Source organism: Ursus maritimus, unplaced genomic scaffold, assembly GCF_017311325.1.
Source record: "Ursus maritimus isolate PB19 unplaced genomic scaffold, ASM1731132v1 scaffold_30, whole genome shotgun sequence".
NCBI classification, from domain to species: domain Eukaryota; kingdom Metazoa; phylum Chordata; class Mammalia; order Carnivora; family Ursidae; genus Ursus; species Ursus maritimus.
Window position 1 is genome coordinate 1 of NW_024425564.1, and position 27,941 is coordinate 27,941.

A 27,941-nucleotide genomic window follows, 5' to 3' on the forward strand; every position below is an offset into this window, starting at 1 on the left:
AGCCACCCCTCACAACCCTGGTGCAGCAGCTCTTTCTGCCCCCGGGTCCCGTCCCCGTGCTTTAATATACCACCAATTTTGCATCAAAGACACCCCACGAATTCTTTCTTGGTCGTCGGCTCCGGACTCCACCCCACTGAACCTCACCAGTATTCCAAAACCTCATCACCTACGGAACCAGAAATGTCGTCCACATTATTTACCTGTTTGTGATAAAACACCATCACATATAAAATGAGAGGAAACTTAAAACTTCGGCTCTTACCCTGTGAGTGACTTCTGACATACTTCCAACTGTTCGTGCAAATGAGGTAATAGTTGCCCCATGGTTTCATCTCCAACACAGCAACTGATCACATTGGGGTTCTCGTGAGCTCGCTGCATTATTTTTATCCATGACTTGTCAATATTCTGAAACCGCTTTGCTTCCTAAAAACAAACTCCTAGTCAGTAAAAATTAGCATTTGAATAAAGCAAAGTCTTCATTTTGGAATTTCCTAGAGTTCCTCAGACCCGCTGCTGTTAGTTGTGTTAGTTCTCAGTCTACATAATTTAGAGGAGCAATTTTTTTTCATCTGAATTAATTCTGGACAACAAAAACCCGAAGTCGTAAAACTGCTTATCGAAATACTGCTTTATCACAATGGGGCTAATTTCTTATTTGTTTTCTCACACTTAAATACATTTTTCAAAATGCCACACGATTGATTTGCAAAGCTATCAACTTAAAGCTCAAATCTAGTCTTTCAGCACCCCAGGTGTTTGGTTTGATGAGCAAACTGAAGAAGCATGAAAATAATTTGATCTCAAGATCTCTGAATAATTACAGCTGAAAAATACCCCAGGAAAAAGAAAAAAAAAAAACGAAAGAGTAAAACCCCCAAACAAAACTGCATTTATATTTTTGCAAATGAAATTTCTCTGTTTACTATGGATGATATTAAGCTTTGCATGCAATTGCAAAAATACCTCTAGAAATGGCATAATCTTTCCTCTTTTAAAACTTTTAAGAGTATTTTTTTAAAAACAATGCAACTTTCTGATTGAAAAAGAAAAGAATTATGTGTAAAAATTGTGTTACAAAGGGAAATGAGCCATTTTTAAGATCCTTTTATCCTTGATTTTTAATTTATTTAGATCCTGTATTTATAGAAATTCAGAAAGAGCAGGCTTAATTTGATAAGAGGGACCTTACCGTCATAGAATAAAGCCATTAGTAAGTTTATTTATTTAAAAGACCCAAATAAAGCTGTTTTAAAGATTTTTGTTAAGGGCTTCTTAAAGCTGTTTCTTTCCCCCATGGTATATATGTCTGATCTGTTACTGGTCAATTTACTAATAGTTCTTTTGAGCTTACACAATTCAGATTAATTTTAATTCTACTCTTAGAGGAAGGTTATAAGGTTACCTCTTAGAAGAGGTGAATGACTATAATTTAATAGTACCATATTTGAATGTACCTCACATCCTCAGACAACCTGGAGATTTGAAAATATATGAGTTTCTTCTTTCTACTAATGTTAATTAAGAAATCAGGACATTTTAAAAATTTATTTTGCAAAGGGGCTGGATAGTAAATATTTTAGTCTTTGCAGGCCATATGGTCTCTGTTAAAACTCCTGAACTTTGCTGTTGCAATGCTAAGCAGCCATAGAACATAAATGAATAGATATGGCTGTGTTTTAATAAAACTTACTTACAAAAACAGGTGCGTGGGCCAGAGATTGCCAACCCTGGTTTAAATAGTCAAGATACAGGTATATGTCTTTGTAAAGACTTCTACAGAGACATATAGACAACACACATCAAACTGTACTATCAGCAGTTACAGAAACCATACTTACCTGAGGTAGCTGTTTGGCAATATCTCCACCTACGAAGACAGCTTCAAGATAAACCCAAAGGTTCTGGACTACTAGCCACTCTTCAATTATATCTGAGGAAGTGGACAATTTGTACACCCAATTCTGAATAGTTTTTTTAAATGGAGCATTATATCTAAAAAGTAAAAATGGTAAAATATTATATTTTTAGGATGATGCAGAAAATAATACAGCCTAACAAAGTAAATTAAAGGAGACATAGTCCTTTGGAATTGAACGTTTTTTTCCTAAAAGGCAGTTCCTTATCAGTTTCACACAGCTAATGAGATATTTGCTTTTCTAGGAGTGAAACGCCTATCATTATAGCGATTTTACTTGTTTCTGCAAATCAGTCACAGACCAGGAAGATGGGCCAAGTTTTGTGACATGGAGGTCCCGCAAAGGAATTGTGCTGGTTGTCTCTGGGAGGAAAGGGAAGACAAGGACTACGGTGTTTTTACAGGACTTCTGTGAGCCAAATCCAAGGGAGCACTGTCTGCAAGAATAACACACGGGGCACTGCTCCTGATCTGTGAAACTATTTCGGCAAGGCCAATGTCAAGACTGAGGGTTGATGTCCATCTACAGATGTGCTCTTCTCACCCACAGACTGCTAATTCCACCAGGCACTGTGCCTAGATTCTACAGTGTTAAAGATCGAGAATAGCTGCCCCCAAATAGCATGCTTCCTGTTTTCTCAACATCAGGGCTAGCGGCAGAGTTCATGAGAATTTGAGGTGTCCAGAAACCTGGGCAGAGCCAAGAAAGACAAGACATACAGGCAATGTCATGCAAGAAGTGATGGGAAGATCCCGGGAAAGGACCCAATTACCTATAGTTGGCTTAAGAAGCTGACGATTTGTGGTAATGACAAGTAGTTTCGATGTGGTGTAGTGACATTGCTGGTGAGTGGCACTTACTGACAAGGTTCTTCAAACTTTTCTTGATCCAGGGCGGGGTGACTTGAAGGTGCTCACATACAGAAGGGGGTTCTTCTGGGTATAGTCTGATGCCTGAATGCAACCCATAGCTTCTCTAGAAGCCCATGCTATACATGGAGGTATAAAGGGAGTTATATAAAAATTGCCCCAAGGAGATAGGTGAGCTATTCAGGCAGTAGGAGGCATTTGACTCAACACCCAGTTTATACTGTGCATCTGGCCATCACCCTAGAGCCAGAAGAAGTCAATATACTACAAGCATCTTTAAAATTAAGACATGCACACTAAGATGGTATGGATGGACACTTTCAGGGGATTGAAGCACCTAGATATTTGAGGCCAAAAATGGTCCTGCATGGAGAAAAAAAAAGAGTCATCTTTGATGGTGTATAACTTCCCAACATGAAAAAGGGAGACTTGAAATAAGATCTGGCATAGCCAGTTTCTGTCCTTTGGTCATTGCCCAACTTTGCATGGTGGAACCTGTCATGACTGATAGGCACTCCTATAGATCAATTGGGAATCCACTTGCAAAGTGTCACCATCCAGGCACTATCTGGAGTCAAGTCTCACCCATGGGGATATACAATTTCCTCCTGAAGTCACATCCAGGTAGCCCTAGAGACCCAGCAGGCACTGCCTCAGCATTGAGTTTGCTAGTACTATAAATAAGTATTATACTAATCAGGCTAAATCCAAGTTAAGTATGAAACTGGGAAAGCCTTCAAATCCCGAATTCTTTGGCTACAGGCACTGTTCAGGTGAATCCACAGCCTTTCTTCAAGAGGTCATCATTCAGGAAATCAGCATGGCAAATTTTGCTATGAACCGTGGAAACAGTATCCCATAAAGTCTAAGAATCACTGACTATCCAAAGGTCACCTTTGCCAGGATTATTCAGATTCTCTGAAAGCAGATGTACCTAGGATCTTAACCCCAGCAAGTCAACCCAGAACTCCCAGAACTAGGAGCTTTGAAATTAGTACATTATCCAAATGCAAGACTGCTTTTGGGACCAGAGGTCATGTAGGATATGATTCATTGATCAGTGATTCCAACCTGGACAAGGGATATTAGAATTCCCATGTACCCCAGACATTGATTCTGCTAATGATGAGGTTGTGATATATTTCTTAGATGTGTTAAAGTGAAGAATGGTTGAGAATTACTGCATAGTCAGCTAGGGGATTAGAGGTTGCTAATGCCCAGATTAAGAGCTGACAGTATACTTAATCTGAGTCCCATTTCCAAAAGCTGCACTCAAGGTCACAGTCACCTTCAGCTGGTTCAGTAATCCAATGGTGGACAGGCTGTCTCACTTAGGACACAGTAAACCCAGCACACAGATAGCCACTTTTCCCCATAAAAAATGCACGAAGTGTTTACGTAACAAGCCCCTAACTTTTCCTGGGTCAGTGGGTGAATACTTGAGCAGGGTTAGCCAAGAAGGGCAAAGATGACAAACTGGAAAAACCAAAGAGTAAGAAAATGAAATGAATAGGTCCTCTCAGTGGGGAACCAAGATGTTTGAGAGGTAAGCTGCCAATACGGAGGGGAGTAATTATTATGGAAAAACAATAAGAAGAGATGAGTACCATAAAGAAGAGACAGAGGCCATGATTGTTAGGGAAAACAGGTAGCTCGTTTAAGGACAGACAAGAATGAGCTCTTGAGGTCAGAATCTTGTGTTACCTCACAGCTGCAAAACTGGGCTTTCACCCAGTATTTTATAACCCTAAAAACCAAATGAAGACCTTCCCCCCAAAGTATAAAATTACCTGTTGCTCAGTAAGGAACCTAAGACCATTAAACTATCCTCCATCAAGGTGATAATTTCTCCTGATTCAGTTCCTTTGAGAAGAAGCTCTCCCTTTCCCTTAAATGCTGCAAAACTCAAGTTCTGGTTGGTCCAATTTTCAATCACCTGAGTCAGCTTAGCTTCAATATCCTTCTCCTTAATGGCAGATATGCAAATATCCTTCAGAGGGAGATCAAAGAATATGTCATGACATTTTCAATTACAAATTGTCTTCGAAAATCATAGAATCTTCAAGCTTGAACCTACAAGTCATTTAGTCATTTTGTGGCCAAGGAAACCAAGGCTTGTGATCATTGTGTTGCAAGTTCAAACCAGAACCTTCTGACCATCTGACTACTAGTTCTTCTACGGTACCATATACATGCAATAATAGAACTTAAATCTTCATGTTTCTTGATTACATTTATAATTGGAGTTTTTTGGCCAAAATGGAGATAATCACAGCTGCTGTATCTCAGCAGGTTGTTATGAGAAACAAGGGAGAATACATGGGGGTGGGGGGTCCTTCGAACTCTTCAATGTAACATAGAATCATTATTGTATTCTAGCCTGTTCTGGCCCTAATATGAATATCTCATTGGCTTAAAAGTCATTCTATTTTTTTTTTCTTATAGGTTTTCCTGTTTTTCTGAGAGTCCTTGATATTAAAGCCTCACAAGGGAAAATAAAAGTAACATATTTTCACTACCATGCCTCTGTTTGTTTTCATACTTTGAATCACAGATCTCAGAGATGGGAAGGAATTGAAAGGTGTAAGGTATTTCCACAAATAATCATAATACAAAGTAGCATGTAATAAATGTCCTTAGAGTGGTATGACTTGTTGTGAGTTCTGAAGAGGGGGAAAGGACTTCTGCCTGCAGTCAGGAGGGAAGGCCTGATTGAGGAAGGAGCATCTGAGACTGAGTGGGATTCCAGTGGGTGTGGGGGCAGGCAATCTACAGTGAGGGGAAAGAGATCCTTTAGAGGCAGTAAGTCCAGGGACAGGAGGAATCCAGCTTGGCTAACAGCAGGACATGCAGAGCAGAGCAAACAGGATACACTGGCATGCACAGCACTAAAAATCTGTTTTGGGTATAAATCATAACTGAACCCTAGAATTCCTTGGAACTATAAAATATAGTTTTCAAAGCATAGCTTATAAATGGTTATATTCTCTTTCTTTTTAAGATTTTATTTATTTATTTGACAGAGAGAGACAGACAGCGAGAGAGGGAACATAAGCAGGGGGAGTGGGAGAGGAAGAAGCAGGCTCCCAGAGGAGGAGCCTGATGTGGGGCTCGATCCCAGAACGCCGGGATCACGCCCTGAGCCAAAGGCAGATGCTTAATGACTGTGCCACCCAGGCACCCCCCTAAATGATTATATTCTTAAGTGTAAAACCTACTTAAAAGAATGAGATGGGCACCAAAGTTCTTTTTCAATTCTTCATTTCCTTTATTTCCTTCCTTCAAGTATACGAATGACATTTATAAATAGGACAACATTATTTGTCCTATTTATAACAAAACAAAATTTCTGGTGTACATGTGTTGTTAAGAAGGGGAGAAGGAGATGGGGCACCTGGGTGGTTCAGTGGGTTAAGCATCTGCCTTTGGCTCAGGTTGTGATCCCAGGATCCTGGGATCAAGCCCTGAGTCAGGCTCCCTGCTCAGCGGGAAGCGTGCTTCTCCCACTCCTTCTGCCTCTCTCACCCACGCCCCCACTTGTGCTCTCTGCTCTCTCTCTCTCTCAAATAAACAAATAAATAAATAAATAAATAAATAAATAAAATCTTTAATAAGAAAAAAAAAAGAAGTGGAAAAGAAGAGGCAGAACACTCAAAATCATATATATGAGAGACTTCCAGTCACAGGGTACAGTTCCTCACCTTCAAAATCATAGAATAATAGGTAAAATGCAGGGAAAGTAGAAAACATAACCAGCCTTAAAAACCAAAAATCCCCATGAACTGGAAGTGGAAAAGCTACACAAAGCAGTGGGTGGAGATGAAGCCCAGGCCTGAGGGCTCTGGTGGTGCGGGAGGGGGCGGGGGAGCAGGGGGGAATGTGGTAAGCCCTTATAAACAGTTTGCATAGACATATATGGCTATGCCCAGTGTCTAGCACAGAGGCAACCCACTGAAAACTGCCCAGCCTCTCTGTGAAAAAGGCCTATTTGCTTATCTTAGAGCTTCTGCCTGAGGGGCAGGTATCTAATTTAACACACAACTAGGGGCCTACTGAAATACTCTCTGAAGACAGAGGCTGGTGGGCACCACTGTTGCACTGTCCCTCTGCCTCACTCCAGGTCACCGATATCTCCCAGAAAGTACCTTATGCACATGTCTGGCGCTCTGGTTTTTGGTAGCTGCCACCCAGGAGACATCTCTTGATCACCTGATTCTGATGGTAAATGAGGTTTGCCACAGGACTATAATAAATGGGGGGGGGGGAAGTTCTTAATGAGCTACCTACCCCCAGGGCTGAGACATCAGACTGAAATGCCTGGTTTCTTACTGTGAAAGAGGCCTGTTGCTTTATCTTCACAGCTCTGGCCTGAGAAGCAGGCTTCTAATTAAACATACATCCAAGGGTCAACTGTAATCCTCTCCAGAGACTTTGATGGGTGACTGCTATCTTCAGACTCATGCCGTGCTCCCAAATGCTGGCATCTCCAACAAAGGAGCTCATGTAAACAACTGGCACCCCAGCATTTGTGGCGGTCACCCAAAAGGCACATCCCTTGATAGCATGACTCTGGTGACCAGTGGGGCTTGTGTTCATGGGCTCAATAGAACAGTAGCAAACAAAGAAAGTTCTTAACTGGCTATCATTCCAGGGTTCAGTGCAAAGAGAACAGACATAAATGCCCATCTCCTATTGTTCCCTTAAAAGAGGCATATTGCATACTTCATTTTTTTAAATATTTTATTTATTTGAGAGAGAGAGCACAAGAGAGGGAGGGTCGGGGGGAAGCAGACTCCCCACGAAGCAGAGAGCCTGATGCAAGGCTCAATCCTGGGACTCCAGGATCATGACCTGAGCCAAAGGCAGTCGCTTAACCAACTGAGCCACCCATGTGCCCCGTATTGTATACTTTAAAAGTTGCTGCCTAAGGATATAGCTTCCAATCAGCCTAAATCCAGGTACTGACTGAGATCCTCCACTTTGGGGCCTGACAGGTCTTGTTACATCTTCAGTTAGTGGGAGCACCTAAAGATAAAGTAGACTATTGGGACAAACACAAAGGTTTAAGAGACAACCAAGAGCTGGGGTGCCTGGGTGGCACAGCGGTTAAGTGTCTGCCTTCGGCTCAGGGCGTGATCCCAGCGTTCTGGGGATCTGTCTATGAGCCCCACATCAGGCTCCTCCGCTATGAGCCTGCTTCTTCCTCTCCCACTCCCCTGCTTGTGTTCCCTCTCTCACTGGCTGTCTCTATCTCTGTCAAATAAATAAATAAAATCTTTAAAAAAAAAAAAAAGAGAGAGAGAGAGACAACCAAGAGCTAGGGCAGGCTTGAAGGACAAGCTTCATCTCCTATACAAGGCCACTCCTTCATGACTGGGAGAGGTTGCTGTTTTATATAATGCATAAACACCAACACAGGGAGGAAAGTAAAATGAAGAAACAGGAATATGGTCTAAATAAAACAAGTTACAACCTCAGAAAAAGACTTTAATGAAACAGAGATGAGTGATTTGCCAGAGAAGAACTCAAAATAATGGTCATAAAAAAACCCACCAGGTTCAGGAGAACAATGCATGAACAAAGGGAGAATTTCAACAATGAGAAAGAAAATATTTAAAAGTACCAAATAGAAGTCATGGAGCTGAAGAATACAATCACAGAACTGAAAAGCGCAATAAAGGGGTTAAATAGCAGACTAGGTAAAGCACAAGAAAGGATCATGAACTTGAAGACAGGGCAGCAGACCTTACCCAACCAGAGCAAAAAGAAAAAAAGAATGAAAAATGTGAAAACAACTTAAGGGACTTCCAGAACATGTAGGCCAACATTCGTGTTATAGAAGTCCCAGAAAGAGAAGAGGGCAGAAAACTTATTTGAAGAAATAATGGCTGAAAACTTCCCTAAACTGGGGGAAGAAACAGACATCCAGATCTAGGAAGCCCAGAGACTTTCAAAATAGATGAACCCAAGAGAGAGACTCACACCAAGACACTATAATTAAAGTGTCAAAGGTTAAAAACAAAGAGAAAACCATAAAAGTATCAAGAGAAAACCAACTTGTTATGCCCACAAGACTAACAGCAGATTTTTCAGCAGAAACTTTGCAGGCCACAAGAGAGGAGCACAATATATTATTCAAAGTGATGAAAGGGAAAAAAAAAAGATCATGAATACCCTACCTGGAAAAGTTGTCCTTCAGAATCAAAGGAAAGATAAAGAGTTTTCCAGATAAGCCAAAACTAAAGGAGTTCATCACCACTAGACAAGCATTACAAGAAATGTTAAAGGGACTTCTTTAGGCTAAAATGAAACAGTGTTAATTAGTAACAGGAAATATATGAAAGTGTAGATCTCACTGGTAAAAGTAAATATACAGTAAAATTCAGAATAATCTAATGTTGTAAAGGTGGTAAGTTAATTACTTAAAAAGCCACTATGAAGGTTAAAAGACAAATGTAATAAAACTACCTATAACTACAATATATGTCAATGGATACAAAGATAAAAAGATTTAAACTGTGACATCAAAAACAAAATGTGGTAGGGAGAAGTAAAAATGCAGAGCTTTAGAGTGCATTCAAACTTCAGTTATCAACTTAAAATAGGCTGTTATAAATATATTGTTATATATAAGCCTCATGGTACCACAAAGCAAAAACCTACAGCAGATACACAAAAGATAAAGCACACCACTACAGAAAATAATCAAATAACAAAAGAAGAGCAAGACAGGAACAAAGTAATTACAAGAGAGCCAGAAAATGATTAACAAAATGACAATAGGTACATACTTATTAATCATTCCTTTATATGTAAATGGGCTAAATTCTAAAAAAAAAAAAAAAGAGTAACTGAATGGATTAAAAAAAACCAAAAACAATACCCATCTATATGCTACCTACAAGAGACTCAGTTCAGATGTAGGAACACACAGACTGAAAATGAAGAAATGGAAAAAGATATACCATGCAAATGGAAACCAAAACAAAGCTGGGGTATTTATAATTATATAAGACAAAATTAAGACAAAAACTTTAATAACAGACATTATCATTAGATAATGATAAAGGGGTCAAACTAACAAGAGGATATAATTTCATAAATATTTATGCACCCAACATAGGAGCACCCAAATATATAAAGCAAATACTAACAGACTGAAAAGAAGAAATTGACAGCAATACAATAGTAGTAGGGGACCTTAATACCCTACTTTCACCAATAGATAGATCATTCAGACAGATGGTCAGTAAGAAAACAGTGGCCTTAAATGACACATTAGATGAGATGAACTTAGACATATGTAGAACATTTCATATAAAAGCAACAGAATACACATTCCTCTTAAGTGCACATGGAACATTCTCCAGGACAGATCACATGTTAGGCCACAAAATAAGTCCCAATGAATTTAAGAAAACTGAAACCATGTCAAGCATCTTTTCCAATGACAATGGTATGAAACTAGAAATCAATTACAAGAAGAAAACTGGAAAATTCACCAACGTGTGGAGATTAAATAATGTGCTACTGAAGAACTAATGGCTCAAAGAAGAAATCAAAAGAGAAATAATTCCTTGAGACAAATGAAAATGGAAATACAACGTACCAAGACTTATGGGATGCAGTGAAAGCAGTTCTAATAAGGAAGTTCAAAAGGATAAATGCTTACATTAAGAAAGAAGAGAGATCTCAAATAAACAATCTAGATTTATATTTAAAAGAATTCAGAAAAAGAAGAAACAAAACCCACAGTTAGTAGAAGGAAGGAAATAACAAAGATCAGAAATAAGTGAAGTATAAACTAAAAAGACAATAGAAAAGATCAAAGAAACTAACACCTGGTATTTGAAAATAAGATGAAATAGATAAAACTTTAGATGGACCAAACGAGAAAAAAGAGAGGACTCAAATAAAATCAGAAATGAAAAGAAGACATTAACCAATGCCAGAGAAATAGAACGGGCCATGAGAGACCACTATGAGCAATTACATGCACAAGAATTGGACAACCCAGAAGAAATGGTAAGTCCCTAGAAACATACCACCTACCAAGACTGGATTATAAAGAAATAGAAAATCTGAACAGACTGATTACTAGTAAGAATATTGAGTCAGTAATCAAAAAAATTCCAACAAAAAAAGTCCAGGACCAGATGGCTGGTGAATTCTATCAAACATTTAAAGAATTGATACCAATTTTCTCAAACGCTTGAGGGGAGGGAACACTTACAAAATCTTTTTATAAAGCCAGCAGTACCCTGATACTAAAACCAGACAAAGACACCACAAGAAAAGAGAAGTACAGGCCAATATCCCTGATGAACATAGATGCAAAAATCCTCAATAAAATATTAGCAAACTGAATTCAACAATACATTAAAAGGATCACACACCATAACCTTGGAATTTATTTGGAATTTATTCCAGGGATACAAGGACGGTTTCAGTATCCACAGATCAATCAATGTGATATACCACATTAATGCAAAGAAGGATAAAAATCACATGATCACCTCAAATGACAAAATTCAACATCTGTAAACAATATAACCACTCAACAAAGGTACAGAAAAGAACATACCTCAACATAATAAAGGCCATATATGAAAAATCCACAGCTAACATCACACTCAATGCTTTTAGATCAGGAGCAAGACAAGGATGCCTACTCTCACCAGTTTTATTCCACATAATATTGAAAATCCTAGCCAGAGCAATTAGGCAAGAAAGAAATGAAAATCATCTGAATCAGGAAGAAAGAAGTAAGGTAAAACCATCATTATTCACAGATGACATGGTATTATATACAGAAAACTCTAAAGATGCCTACCAAAAACTGTTAGAATAAATGAATTAAGTTGCATAAAAAATATCAATATGCAAAAATCTGTTGCATTTCTGTACATTAATAATGAATTATCCTAAAAAAATTAAGAAAACAGTTCCATTTATAATTATATTTTAAAAAATACCTAGGAATAAATTTAACAAGGAAGTGTAGGACCTGTACACTGAAAAAAAGAAATTGATGCAAGAAGCTGAAAAAGACACGAATTAATGGAAAAATATCTCACGCTCATGGATAGAAAGAATTGATATTGTTAAAATGTCCACATGATCCAAAGCTAACTGCAGATTAAATGCAATCTCTATCAAAATTCCAATGTCATTTTTTTACAGATACAGAAAAAAAATCCTAAAATTTGTATGGAACCATAAAAGACCCCAAATAGCCAAAGCCATCTTGAGAAAGAAAAACAAACCTGGAGGCAGAATGCTTCCTGATTTCAAACTATATAACAAAGTTACAGTGATCAAAACAGTATGGTATTGGCATAAAAACAGACACAAAGAACAACAGAACACAATACAGAGCCCAGGAATAAACCCACACGCATATGGTCAATTAATTTATGACAAAGGAGCCAGGAATATACAATGGAGAAAGGGCAATCTCTTCAATAAATTGTGTTGGGAAAACTGGACAACCACATGCAGAGGATGTGGAGAAAAGGGAACCCTGCACATTGTTGGTGGGAATGTAAATTGGTGTAGCCACTATAGAAAACAGTGTGGAGATTCCACAAAAAATTAAAAATAGAGCTACAGGGGCACCTCGGAAGCTCAGTCAGTTAAGCATCTGACTTTGGCTCAGGTCATGATCTCAGGGTCCTGGGATCGAGCCCCACATTGGGCTCCCCACTGAGTGGGGCTTGTCCTTCTCCCTCTGCCCTTCCCCCCACTAATGTTTTCTCTCTCTCTCTTCAAACAAATAAATAACATCTTTGGGAAAAAAACAGAGCTACATATAATCCAGCAATACTATTTCTTGGTATTTATTCAAAGAAAATGAAAACACTTATTCAAAAAGAAAGAAACCAGAACATAGATTCTGAGAACAGACTGGCAGTGGCCAGAAATGGAGGGTTGTGGGGTGAATGAAGTGGGTGTAGGGGGTCAAAAGGTACAGACTTCCAGTTATAACACAAATAAGTCCTGGGATATAATGTACAACATGGTGACTATAGTTAATAATACCGTATTGTATATTTGGAAGTTGTTAAGATAAAAGTTCTCATCACAAGAAAAAAAATTAACTGTGTGGGTGTTAACTAAACATATTATGACGGTCACTTTGTAATATATACATGTATTGAGTCATTATGATGCAAACATAAACTAATATGTTTACAGACCAGTAATATAAAGCTATATAATCATAAAAATTATATCTCAATAATAAAAAAAGAGATAACATGCAAACAGTAAGCACACACACAAAAAGAAAAAGAACCAATTAAAAATCTTGGAAAGGAAAAATAATTTTAAATATGTAGTAGACTAATAAGAAAAAGCACAGAATTAGAAATTTGGAAAATGTTCTAAGGAATTCACCAGGCATGCAATATAGAAATAAATAGATTTTTTAAAAGTGGGAGTTAGTTAAGGGACAAGGACGATAGATTGAGGACGTCTCAAACTAACATATTTCAAATAATCAATCACCTTATCTCGAGTTACTCTATTATTTTGCAAAACCAAAGGATGTTCAGGATCATCCCAGATTTTGAGTGTACATTACGTAGGGCCATTAGTACACCCTTAAATAAGATGTCCGTTTGTATAATTTTCAAAAAAGTAAAAGGGGATGTTCTTTAATGAACCAGTGATAAGATCTTATAAGCTTATGTACCTCAATGTCATCCTTATTTTTAAGTAGTGGTGCTTCCATAATATTTCTAAGACAAAAAGAATCAGATTCCACATCAAATGGGGTTCCAGTTAATTCAGAGATTCGGTCCCAGTGTCTCTGTTTCATTGCCTTATTGGTCATCATTTCCAGCAGAGGACATGACTCACTGAAATCATCAATTCTTTTTTTCAGATCCAAAAAAGCTTGCCAATCTTTAAGCCCTTTTGGGAGTTTACGACATCTTTGAGAAAAAAAAAATTATTTCACTACACATTTCTTTGAAGAATGTGTTTTATATATATATACAGCAACATGTCAGAGGATAATCTCGTTTGTAAAATACCTACAAACTCCTATGAAGATAGGCACTATAAAAAGGTAAGCTTAATTCGATTCAAACTCACCTGTTCTGAAATTCCTGCAGTTCTGCATTAATTTTTTCAATGTCTACATCTCCCCAAAGTATTTCATAATAACCACTAATATTGTTCATTACAGTATCATACAGTCCATACAGCTTCTGCAGCAAGTTGAGCTCTTTTCTGGGAAACCAAATAATTAAGTCATTACATAATGTATATCTTAAAAATAAATGTCATTATTGGATATGCAGAATTCATCCAATCAAGAATTTCATACATGACGTGTGTGATGTCTTACAGACACCAACATGCAAACAACCCTGTCGGTTTCCAAACAAAATGTTATTAAAGCTCCATCAATTAGGTCAAGTTTACAGCTCTCAGATATTCCAAGTCATACTATGACTTGACAGTAACAAATTATTTGATTATTATTATGGTTCCAATTATTGCAAATAATGTGACCAGAACTTGATAAGATCAAAGCTCAGGCTAAGGGTTTGATTGTTTTTCTTTCAAATGCAAGCTGGTTTTTATGAGAACATCTGCCTTTAGGAAAGTGACTTAAACATCACTTTCCTACCAAAAGCTTTCCCTCATGTACCCAAATGGAATTATAATACATAACAAGAATAAGAGGAGGAATTATAGATCCAGGTAAAGAAAAAGTTCTTTATTGTGTAAAACCTCAAAAATTGACCCCTCAACAGAGTGTGTAGATGCTCCCAATAATTCCTCAATCCTTAGCAGATCATGAGTGTCCCCTAGACCCAATTCTAGTTTTTGAGGGTTTTTTCTTGAGTGGTTCTAACTATTTGTAAGGATTGATATTCACAACTTTTATTATTTATTGTAAATAATCTGAAGACCAAAGAAAAGGTTTGCTTATGTTTTTAATGAAATAAAGCTCATTCTACCTTGCAATTATCAAAAGGGTACACTGGGCCCTTTTATAAATCTAAAACACATTCTGGAATCTTGGTTATCTTGTTTTTCCAATTCTTGCTACATTTTGCTGTTCATCATCTTAGGAATTATTTCATTATTAATCACAGAGTATTCCCAATAATGCTAAAAATGACTAAAATAACACAAAAAGAATGACGAGATCTCCCATAAGGAAGGGACAACAATCATCCTTCAGGTTTCATATTGTTATACCCAAAGCATTGCATCATCTGTTGTTGTTGTTGTTGTTTTTAATTTACTTATTTATTTTGAGAGAGAAAGAGAGAGAGAGAGTGGGCAGGGTCAGAGTGAGAGGGAGAGACAGAATCCCAAGCAGACTCCACGCTGAGCACAAGCCCGATGTGGGGCCAATCCCATGACCCCAAGATCATGACGTGAACCTAAACCAAGAGTCAGATGCTCAACCGATTGAGCCACTCAGGCGCCCCTCATTGCATCATCTTTTAAGAAAGTATCAAAAAAGAACTCTGGACAGACACCAACCATCTTTGTGTTCTTTGATTTTTGGGTAGTTTTCACTTAATACAGTTAAGGATTCAGAATTGTTCATTTTTTAAACCTAAAACAGCAAAGAGAAGACAACTGATAAAGAAAGGTGCTCCCCAAGTATTAAAGAGAAAAGAGACACAGAGCAGCCCTCTAGACTCTAACTGTGATAGTGAAACTAATTATGTAGTGAGATCTCAGACTGTGGGTCTTTAGATGACTATTACCTAGATGAATTTGACTCAGATCGGTCATTTATAGTGAACAATATATTTCAATAGAGGCAAGGGCTTCATCATGCAGTGGTTTACAAGAACCTAAACCATCCCATTTTGTGAAAAAGATAAATGATTGTTCTTTCATTATCTGTGATGTTTGCTTAAGTTTTACTTAGGACTTGCCCTAAGTAGACAGATGTTGAAAGCAGATATGTACTCAAAGGAGACAGATGATGCAGAAACGAAAAAATTCATTGACTTGATGATTCAAATCTACAAGTAAAGATTTTGTCATTTATAATGCAAGAGAGATGGTGATCCTCTCTTCAACAAAATTATGAGTGTCCAAGTTTTCAACAGTTTTGGGTTTTAACAATGCAAGTGGAAGAAAAATCAGAAGTAATATAAGCTAGAAGCTGTTGGAGATGGATTTGAAACTGGAAATCAGTGTTGACAGAATAGGTATGGTCCAGGTTCATGCATGACGGTGGATAAGCAGTTGGTTGTGTCACCAGTGAGACCCGGGACCTGACCTTTACCACCCACCTGCTTCTACTCACTCATCTTTCTCTTACATTTTCCTTAAGCTCTTCTTTCTGGCTTACCTCTTAACTCAGGCAAAGCAAACCCGAAACCACCCCTCAGGTAACGGCAACTGCCCTGACTGACAAGATCTCCCACCTGACCTGACCACCCAGACTTTCTGAGCTAAACCTCTGACTGGCGCCTCGCAGATGGGCCAGGGAGGGACCTCTGGAATGCCCTACAATCATCTTTACCTCATTATAATACTAAAACTCAGCCCGAGGAAGAGCACAGCCTCATTTGCATAACATACAATGTATAATTAGGCATGTTTCCTTAAGGCCCATGTGTGACCTTATTATGCCTGCCTCTACATAGGAGGACAAGGCTTCCCTATGTAAATATGCATCCTAACCCTAAACGAGAGGAACTTATTCACCCGTTCTTGGGGAGCCATGGCTTTGGAAGCCATTCCTAATGATCTCTTTATTTGCAGCAAATCAAGTTTTCTTTGTGCAAAAATTCAACCTGGTGCAGTTTCTGACTCACCAAGGAGCCAAGTCACGTTGGTTGGGCTCCGGTTGCATTCTGGAGTCAGTCTCCATTTCGTGTATGTATCTTCAAACCAGGCTGTTATGGAGTAAAAGCTTGGGTTTTCTCTGCTTAAATTCTTATTCATTTTCTAATGAAAGTGCTTTTCCCATTTCCTTATTCTTACTTATGCAAATTAATCATAAAATACTTAAAAATATTAAAAAATTAAAAAGTCCATTGGTCCAGATAGTAAATGAGGATGATTGTTTTTCCTGGAACACTGAGGGCTCAAATAAAACACTGAGTGTCAGACTGAACATGCAAAAGAGTTAACTAGAGAATTTATAAAAATGCAAGACCCAATCCCTGAGATTTTATTTCAGCAAATCAGGGCAAGGAACAGACACCTGCAGTTCTAACCCAACTGGTCATCGGGTTAAGCTTGGTGAACCATGTACCCTAAAGTAGGCTGAAGCATTAATTTATGGTAGGACAATTTCTTGCCTATTTTGCAAAGACGTGTTATGACTTTGAAAGAAGTCAACATAAAGTTCTTTTTTAAAGCCATGATCCTAATAAGCAAAAACCACTGTTTTAATTTTGACCTTAAGGAAAGTTACATAAAATTCCATTAAAATATAGTTGCCTAAATCCTAGACCTACTTATTGTTTAAAATCAATGAAGTTCCTTGGCCTTCAATCCTGATGAATTTCTATGTCTACCCAACAGAGAAGAGCACTTAGCATAAAGGCAGTAAGAAGGGTTCGAAAGCCAAGGATGGCTATTCCTCTAAATAAAAAATATATTTTATTTGCAGTGCTTCTGCACAATAATTGACACTATTCAAAAATAGTGAAGAGAACACAATAAAGCACAGGCTAAATCTAGGTCACAACCGCCAGAAGTTTTGCAATGTGCTTTCCGTGCCCCAAGAATATTTCTTTTATATGTGACGACCATGGGTCCAGCGGGTCAGCAACAGCCAGGAACAAGGGAAATATTTAGGACTGTTCCAAGGGAGGCTCTTCTCTGCACAATAAAGGATTTAACGATGACAGGATTCTTCTAACGGACAGTATTTCATTGTTTGCATGCAACACTTGCCCAATTTCCACACTTACCTAGTTTTGTGTAAAACCTCATAATCAGTCACAGGCAATCCAAAAAGTTGTTCACCAGATGAATATGTGACAAACTTCCTCCACAGATCATCAAAATTAGCCTATAAAAAGATTTTTAAATTGTAGTAAAATATAATTAATTCAGGCCCCATTAAAGTAGAATTTATTATAATTGGAATAAAAGCTACATTGGGGTTTATTTGATAATATCTATGAAACAAAATTTGTGAAGAAATTTATACTGATACCTAGCTATCAGAAGAAGAGTTGAACACTTAGGAAAATTAACTTTCAAGCACTCTAAAAGTATTCATTTTACATAAAATTTTTTCTTTAATAAATTATGTGGTCCCCAGAAGACCTATACTTCAAGTTCCCATAAATATGTCTGAAAGTAATAAAACTGCATTTTAAAAAATCTATAATTCAGGCTTTTTCACTAATTTAGAGTTGTCATCTGTTCTACAGGGTTCAAATGAGTGAGTAGAATCCTTTCAACCCTGTTTTCCCTCCAAGCAATAAAGAGTCTATAAAATGAAGGATTCCATTTTAACCCCATTTGGGAGAATTCTAACAATCTGAATCAGCGAAGTTAATGCCCATGCCCTTGGAACTTGAAGTGGAATCTCCCATATTTAGAATGCTTAGTATGGAGCGTGTTTAAAGCACAAAAGCAAATAGAAATAATCCACCTGTGACAAGGTATGTGTGGCTCTAAGTAAGGGTGTAACATATCGATAAGGAGCGGGAATTTCCAGCCCTGGAGAATGTGTGGCATCAGACCTCCCCATACTGAGCCAGTGAATCAGATCTCACAGCTAACATTAGCTTATTTTACAGGAGCCAAATCAGGAAGGTGTGAAGACCCCAGAGGAACTCCAAAGAACTCTTCCTTCCTAGAAAGTAAGAGCCATATTGTGCACTTTTTATATTCCTTGGTGGTTAGTATAGTGGTTACTCAATAAATTTACTGACTAAAGTAGCCATGGAACCATGCAAACACTAGAAAAGGAGAAACAAAAACGTTCAAGTTAGCATACTTTAAAATAATGACATTTAAAATCTTGTTTATGTGGTGAGGACTATTGATGGATGCCAGTCACTCACCCTCTTTCCCATACAGGCTGCAGAAAATATAAAAAGACCCACAGCAGCAGCCAAATGGGGAACAAAATGTCGGCTTTGTCTGCAGGCCAACCCAGTGCCCAGTAACTCTGGAAATCAGAGTAAAGTTGCATCAGAGAACCACACTGCATCCTGAGGCCCAAAGTGACACTCCTGCTTCTTTACATGATCTAGATCTTAGCATCTGCTTTTCTGGGGAGTTGGGAGGGTGAAGGGGCATCTACTTTTAAGGAGAGCTGGGTCCCGTACCCAGCCAGATGCATGGAGAACAGGCTGCTTAACATGCACCCCAAGCATGGGCAGATCAGAAGGAACAAGCCGCCGAGAGATGGGCCCTACGAGGTCTTTTCTATGAAGTGGCCACACCCCCAGTAAAAGGGTTAGCACATTAAAGTCCCAGACGCTCACCAACAAATTGGTAACTCCAGAGGGAAAGACAAGGCGGTGCGTCCACCTTCGAAATATACCTGGGCTCCAACCACTTCTCAGCAACTCCAATGCCACCAGTCTGGTCCAAGTTCCTGTCACCCTCTCCTGGATTATTGCAATAACCTCCTAACTACTCTCTCTGCTTCCATCACTGACTGTCAATAATCTCCTCTCGACACCGTAGCCAGGGTGATCCCCTGAAAATGCAAGTAAGATGATGTCCTATCTGCTCTCACTCACGGCCTTTGCACTTGCTCTTCCTCAGGCCTGGAAAGCTGCTCTTCCAGATACCTGCCTGGCTCGTTCCCCCATTTCTCTAGGTCTCTACTCAAATGTCAGCTTTTCAAGCCCGCCTTCTCTGGAGATGCAATTTTAAAGTTCACTGCCACTTTACAAACACGCAGCCCAGCACGTTATGCCCCTTCTCTGCTTTATTTTTTCCCTTGGCACTTATCACCATCCAACATTACTATCCCTTTTCATTCTTCATCTTGTTTTTATTGCTGAGGGGTTCTGCTTGGCTCAGCTGATAGCCACCAGGTGAGCAGATCAGTCTTGGTCTTGGCTCCTCCAGAGAGGCAGGCCTTTCCCTGGGATTCTGGGGACTTCAGGTAGCAAAGGCTCAAAGCCTCCTCCAGAGTCCAGCCTAAAGTGACCAAGAGTGACCACTATTGTCCTGAGGACAAAAGACCTTCAATAATGACAAGGGACTAGACTTTTTGTCTGAGGACATCACATTAAAGAGAAAGACCTGTGCCTTTTGCCTCCCACGAAAACCCTTGCTGGCACAGACAACCTACCTTATAGAAATCCACCAGAGTTACTGGGCTAGACCTATCCCAGCCCTGGAGCCAGGCAGTACAGATAGTGGGCTCTGTGACAGCTGATTTCCTTACTTGGCACAAGATTATTCCTCTAGGGTGTAGCTGCAATTTCCGCTTGCTCCAGTGATCCCAGAGGAACACTTTTCTTATCTGGGTCTGGATTTTCTTTTTTCTTTCTTAAGATTTTATTTATTTGAGAGAGAGCGAGAGAGAGAGCACATGAGCGGGGAGGGAAGGAAAGGGAGAAGCAGGATTCCCTGAGCAGGGAGCCCGATCCAGGACTCGATCCCAGGACCCTGGGATCATGACCTGAGCCAAAGGTAGACACTTAACCGACTGAGCCACCCAGGTGCCCCTGGGTCTGGATTTCCTATATAAATCACTCAAATCAAGGGAGATGCTTGAATGTTAGATACCATATGAGAAATTCCACTTGGTTCTGATGGAAAAAGCCTGAACTACCTCTCTCAGGAGAACCTGCAACTGGAGAGATCCCATTCAACTTGACTGAATCTTTTTGAGAAAAGCATGCATGGGACCAGCCTGAACCATCTATGGAACCTGCACATAAAGCAACAAGAACAAGATTACTGACTCCACTCTTCTGTTTATTTGCTTTGAGGTGAAAACCCCAATGGTAAAGTGGTAGGAAGTCATCTCTGACATAGGTAAAGGGATATTTAGAAAATACCCATCCAGAATGTTGCAAAACTAAGTCCCGAGCTACAGAAAGCCTTCATATGGCTTGATTTGCTGCAAAACGTGGTATTCCTAGCAAAGAAGAAAACACTGGGTTTTGGACAACAACTCTGTGACTCCTGGTGACTCGACCCTGGAAGCCATCTGAGTATAAAGGCAGGCAGAAACGGGGGCCAGGTGAAGAAAAAAGTGACATCTAGAAAGGGGAGCAGAACAGAGAGATGTGTTTCTTATTGTTATTTTAAAAAGGAAAGACACACAGCTTCTAAAATAGTGATTGGGAAGATTTAGTGAAGAGGAAGAGGTTAAGAGTAAAGGAGAGAAAAGGGTCAGGTTAAGAAGGGACAAGGGAGAGTCAAGAGCCCCCAGGGACAGGAAGGGGAGCACATCTCTCTGAAATTTATAGCACCCTAAATCATCTCTGTAAATTTGGAGGCAAGGTCATCTGTTCACACTAATCTCAAAATTACTCCTCCCACACTCATACTTCAGTAAATGACTCTACCTTCTTCTGTTTTCCCAAGCTGGAAACCTCCCTCTCTTCCCCTCAGCCCAGGCTCCAGGCCTATGAAGTTGGTCTTGTTAATAAACTCACGATCCACCCAGCTTTCTTCATTGCAAGTGCATTTGGTTGGTCCCAATCTTTACAATTTCTTGCTTACATGACTGAAGCTGCCATCTGTCTGACCATCCTCCCTCCGAAGCATTCTCCAGACTAACGGCAGAGAAATCTTTTTAAACATACAACTGTTTTAAAAATTCAAATCTGAACATATCACTCCTTGCTTAGAGCCCTCCAGCCCCCAGGACAGGCTATGAGCTCCTTATCAGAGCCTATAACGTCCTCTCATTAGTGATTTCCTCCCACTCAGCTGTCCCATCCCTCATCCCTATCCTCTCTGCCTACTGCACCCCACATTTCACTCCTTCATCTCCCTAAATCACCCTGCTTATCTCCTCATTTCTGGGTCTTTGTAGGAGGTGCAAATTCTGTCTAATTAGTTTTTCTTCCTTCTTCCCCTGTTTAACTCTAAATAGTCCTTCAAGATGCAACTTAACCGGCTCCTCTTCCAGGAAGCCTTCTCTGGCTGCCCCCAGCTCCTATTTTGGTTGGTAGCTCCCTACGTCTGTTTCCTTAACACTAGTTCTCACACCTAGATCGTAGTGTCCCCCACACAGTTTTGCAATTACTATCTACCCAGCTCTCTGTCTCCCTACAAGATTTTAGCAGCTTAGAGGTAAGAACCTTTCCTTAACCATTTTTTTTGTTGACCAAAACACACAGCAGGCATCTGACAAATACTTTTTAACGACTACAGATGCATGTGGGATAGGGACCATAAAGAGAACGTGAACATATAGTACAGCCACTACAGAAAACCAGGATAGAGGACAGAACCAACAGAACTGTGTGATCCTCCTAGGGGCTGGCTTACACAGGGTTCCATGAAGCTGCAAAACAGTAACCCAAATGGAGGTGATTTTTCTCTGGATGTGCTCAGCAATCTGAGCATAGAAAAAGATGGTGAATCCAAGGAGTATTGTATAGTCCAGGGTAAGGCAAATATGTTGGGAAGTTTGAAGTCATGGATACAAAAGGAATGGATACAGAGGGAAGATAGGGAAACCATTTGTCAATATTTTAAATCTTATTTTAATAAATTTTATTATTCTATGAATTTTTATCATTTATATACAAATGAAATGCTTGGAACCAAAATAAGGTATACATTTAAGTTCAGAACTGAAGTCTTATTCTCTAAAAATACAGGGAGAAATTCTGTGGAGAAGAACACAAAGGGATACAAGAAAAGGAATCAATCACATCATTTAGCAGATTAGAATACAGTTAAAATCTATGTGCACTTTAAACACTAACTTTTCCACTGTAAGATAGAACACATTAATTTTCACTAAAATTACTTTAAAAAATAACAACACATTATCGACATACAAAAAAGGAAGTTTTACCTGAAAAATCTGTAGCCTGTTACTAGCTTCTTGGGGTGGAATATTTGGAACCATTGGTCCTTCCTGTAATGAATAATATAATCTCCATTTAAATTCTTAATCACATGTGTTTATCAATTTCTTGAGTTTATGTATTATTTTCTTTTAAATAAACATTATTTTTCATTGAAATGGTCTAATCGTGTTCCATATATGAAGCTTTCATTTAGTTTCTGTAACAGCTTTACTGAGATATCATCCACATATTATACAATCTTTCATTTAGAATGGACAATTTAATGGCTTTTAGTATATTCACAGAGTTGTGTGACCATGACCACAATCGATTTTAGAACATTTGCATCACTCCATTCATTTTTAAAGGACCATGACATCGCTAATAAAAAATGTGCCAATATTACATCCTGTAGGAAGCCTGTACCACTGCAGCTCTGTTTCATTTCACTTGTGATTATAAACAATGATGCTGTGCTCGTGCGTTAGAATAACTGATACGGGGTTCTGAAAGTGGCCTCCTTTCACTGATTGCTCAGCCCGATATGGAAATAGAGGAGCACGTAGGTTGAATACTTGGATGAAGCAAAATGCAGTCTCTGGTGGCCATCATCCAGAACACAGTTGCAAAAAGGACCCCAGATGGTCTGCCCAATCCCGAATACTATGGATATGCTAAATAATAGACCAGATTCCCAGTATAATGGAATGATAGGGCCATAAAACGTTGACAAATCCAACTAAAAGAGGTTAAGTACATGTAAAAAAAAGTGTGTTATATGATTAATAGTAAGGGCTTAACATGTCTTGTGAATCCAGACCCATTGTGACCACTAAAAGAAAGTCGCATATGTTAGGGGAATACACCCAACTTCTGAGTTTAACTTCAAAGAGAAGGAACATTATCAGCCATGTTACCAGGCTGTCTGTGGGACTGACCAGGTAAGACATTTATTATTTATTTTCAGTGACCCTTTTAGTTCTCTAAGGGTTAGTGAAAAAAATATCAGTTTCATAATACCCTGTTATTTAGGTTTTTATAGTTTCTTATAGCCTTCCAACAACTGTATTACATTTTCAACTATGAGCATTCTGGCCTGAGAGAGAAAGCATAAGACCAGACCTTCTGTTCCTTCCACAATCTCAAAAGTTGTTGCTCCTTTTAACAGCTGAATCTTCTTTCTTCCTCTATAAAATAAGTGTAAAGGATTAGCTATCCCCCTTTCTTTTCCTGATCGCTCCAAATATTAAATATAGCCTCTTCTATACAATGGGCAAATCGCAGTGTATTTCTCAAGACTCATCACTCTCATCTCATAAAAACATGCCACAGAACATTTTAACACACAGCATGCAAACACTGAGATTACCATCTCATATGATTCTGCGAAGTTCATTACATCCTCACGAAAAACTTCCACAGACTCAAGAAGACTACTTTTAAACTTCGGCTGCACTTGAACTAGTTCATCTTGCACAGAAACCTAGAATAAAAAAGAATACCCAACGTGAGATGTATTTCAATGAAAATGTATTTAAATGAAAACTCTAATTCTTTCCCAGCAAGTTTGTTATCCCGCAGATGTCCAGTATGAACAAGGGTGTCTCTACAATCTTGCTTAAAAAAACAAGAACAAAGGGAAATAAACAACCCAAATGCACCAAAAGGAGACACCAATCATTCTAGTTCATGCCCCAAGAGGCAAAGCCATCTTCTGTAACTGCAGTTAGGAAAAAGTTTTCTCGCTGATCTGGCTCAAGCCATCACTGTGACCAGGGAAACAGTTACTGCTACAGGCCCAATCTGGATTACATGCTGTCTCTGGGGCCAGATGAAGGTCTGGGATTAGTAATCTCTAGTAGGTTCACATGGTTGGAACAGTCACCTAAAAGAAAGTGATATTATTCTGGGTATTTTAAAAAAAAATAATGAATGCCTCCATAATAGTCTTCAAAGCTTCTGCTTAAACCTTCAATCGTAATAGTTAGCACTTAATGCATACTTACTATCCACCAGGCTTTTCACTTATATTAACTCATTTAATCCTCAGGACAACCCTGCGTGGTAAATGCTGATACTATACTCATTTTACGGGTGAGAAAACTGAGGCGCAGAGACACTAAGGAACCTCCCCAAGGTCCCAGCATCAGCGTGAGGCAAGGTCAACATTCAAAACCTGGCTGTTTGGCTCCAGGGCTCCTGCTCTTAACTGTTCTTGACAATAGCATCTGTCTAGGTTGGAAGATAGACTACTTTCAGATTAATGGTGATTGTAAAGGATGGGCCAATAGGCTTATCATTATAGTTAAAGAGGTAGAACAACCCAAGTGAATCTTTTCCACTGAACAATACCAGAAAGTTGGGCTTCACTAAATCTCAGCGGAGGGTTCTCCATTTCCTTCCCAAGATGAACTTTTCTGATGAAACCAGCAATTGTTTTTTAAAATAAGTGATTATTCAATATTGAGCATGAATGTAAATAAACACGAGCATGAAAAAAGCATTTTATACACATTACTTCAAGGGAGCCTCATAACCATGTATAGAACAATTCTTAATGTATTCCTAAATGATCACATGAGGAAATTGAGAAATGAAGGTCATTAACTTGCATAAGATCACCCAATTGGCTGGTGGCAGAGCTGGGATCACAAGTCATGACCCCAATTTCAGCTCTGGGCCCTTGTTAGTCTGCCTTGCTTCAATCTCAGTGACAAATCTTTCTATAAACAAAAAGTTTTAAGCCAATGTTTAATTAATATTTCATAAAAATTTTCACTGTAATTAAAGAATCTGGACCCTCCCTTGGAGTTCATTCTTAATGTTTAACTGAATAAATATTTACCAACTTCAAAAATGCTTAGAGGGAAATCTATAGCTAAAAAGGCCTGCATGAAAAGATAGTAGGTCTCAAATCAGTAACCTAACCATCCACCCTTTTCAAACTAGTCAAAGAACAAACTAAATCCAAAACAAGCAGAAGGATAGAATAAAAATAACAGCGCAGATAAATGATATAGAGTATAGGAAAACAATAGAGAAAATCAACAAACTAAAAATTTCCTCTTTGAAAAGATCAAGAGAATTGACAAACCTTTACCTAGGCTAACCAAGAATAAAGGAGAAAGGATTCAAATTCCTAAAATGAAGAATGAAAGAGGGAATATCACCACCGACTTTACAGAAGTAAATGGAATTATCAAGATACAATCAATAGAATGAACAGGGACCCTATGGGGTAAGAGAAAATATTTGCAAATCATATATATGATGTGGCATTGATATTCAAAATATATAAAGAACACCTATAACTCAACAACAACAACGAAAACCACAAACAACTCAATTTTAAAATAGGCAAAGGACTTGAATAGACTTTTTTCCAAAGAAAATATACAAATGCTTTTTATAAGCATATAAAAAGATGCTCAACATCATATAACATAAGGGAAATGCAAATCAAAACCACAATAACATACTTCCTCACCTATTAGGATGCCCACTATCAATGAAACAGAAAATAAAAAGTGTTGGCAAGATGTGAAGAAATTGGAACCTTTTTGCACTCTTGGTGGGAATGTAAAATGGTGCAGCTGCTATGGAAAAGAGTATAGTGGATCTCAAAAAGTTAAAAATGATACTATATGATACAGCAAATCTATTCCTGGGTACATATTCAAAAGAACTGAAAGTGGGGTCTCAAAGAGATATCTGCACTTTCATGTTCATAGCAGCATTATTCACAAAAGCCAAAAGGTGGAAGTGTCCCAAGTGTCCACTGATAAATGAATGAAAAAACAAAATATGGCACATACATATCATGGAATATTAGTCAGTCTTGAAAAGGAAAGAAATTCTGTCACCTGCTACAGTATGGATGAAACTTGAGGACATTATGCTAACTGAAATAAGCCAGTCACAAGAAGACAAATATTGTATGATCCTACTTATATGAGGTACCAAAAGTAGTCAAATTTATAGAGGCAGAAAGCAGAATGGTGGTTGTCAGGGACTGAGGAAAGAGAAATGGGGAGTTGTTATTTAATGGATACAGAGTTTCGTTTTGCAAGATGAAAAACTTCTGGAGATTGGTTGCACAACAATGTGAATATACTTAACACTATTGAACTGTACACTTAAAAATAGTTAAGATGAGAGGGGCCTGGGTGGCACAGTCAGTTAACCATCTGACTCTTGGTTTGGGCTCAGGTCGTGATCTCAGGGTTGTGAGATGGAGCCCCGTGTCAGACTCCATGCTCTTAAACCCTGCTTAAGTCTCTCTCTCCCTCTGCCCCTTCCCACTGCTCACACATAGAAACACACTCTCTCCCTCCCTCTCTCTCTCGCTCTCTAAAATAAACAGATCTTTAAAAAAAATAGTTAAGATGGCAAATGCCATGTGTATTTTACCATGATTTAAAAAAAAAAAAAAACTTAGCACAAAGTTATAATAATCAAGCCAGTAGGTTACTGGCATAGGGATAGACATATGAATCAACAGAATAGAATTGAGAGTCCAGAAAAAATTCCCCACATTTATGGACAATTAATTTTCAGTAAGGGTGCCAAGACCGTCCGTTGGTGAAAGGATAGTCTTTTCAACAAATGGTGCTGAGACAACTGGATATTCACAGGCTTTTTTTGCATGAAGTTGGACCCCTAACTCACACCATACAAAAATTAACTCAAAATGTATCAGAAATCTAAATATAAGGGCTAAAATTATAAAATTGACATAAGAAAACATAGTAGTAAATCTTCATGACCTGGATTAGGCAATCACTTTCTATATATGATACTAAATCACAAGCCACAAAAGAAAAAAAAATAGATAAATTAGACTTCATCAAAATTTTAAAAGTTTGTGCTTCAAATTCAGAGACAGAAAGCAGAATGGTGGTTACCAGGGACTGGGGGGGTGGGGAGGGAGAATGTGGAGTTACTGTTTAATAGGCATAGAATTTCAGATTTATAAGATGAAAGGAGTTATAGGGATGTATAGTAGTAATGTCTACACAACAATGTGAATGTCTTTAATACCCCTGAACTATACACTTAAAAAATGATTAAGATGGTAAATTTTATGTTGTGTCTTTTACACAGTAAAAAAGAAAAAAAAAAGAAAAGAAAGACACCATCAAGAAACTGAAAAGACATCTTCTTTATCCATTCATCAGTTGATGGACACTTGAGCT

General features: G+C 38.5%; 1 protein-coding gene across 1 annotated transcript in view; it reads right to left on the reverse strand.

Annotated features, from left to right (window-relative positions):
* Positions 1–261: 261 nt before the first annotated feature.
* LOC103665425 (dynein heavy chain 8, axonemal-like) overlaps positions 262–27,941 on the reverse strand; it is a 148,817-nt gene continuing 121,137 nt past the window's right edge. Inside the window, exons 30-37 of the mRNA XM_008693362.1 lie at positions 24,116–24,229; positions 22,752–22,814; positions 17,704–17,804; positions 13,892–14,029; positions 13,488–13,728; positions 4,582–4,781; positions 1,845–1,998; positions 262–429 (exon numbers count right to left, since the gene is read on the reverse strand). Coding sequence (XP_008691584.1) covers positions 262–429; positions 1,845–1,998; positions 4,582–4,781; positions 13,488–13,728; positions 13,892–14,029; positions 17,704–17,804; positions 22,752–22,814; positions 24,116–24,229 — 1,179 coding nt within the window. The remainder of the gene's footprint in view (positions 430–1,844; positions 1,999–4,581; positions 4,782–13,487; positions 13,729–13,891; positions 14,030–17,703; positions 17,805–22,751; positions 22,815–24,115; positions 24,230–27,941) is intronic.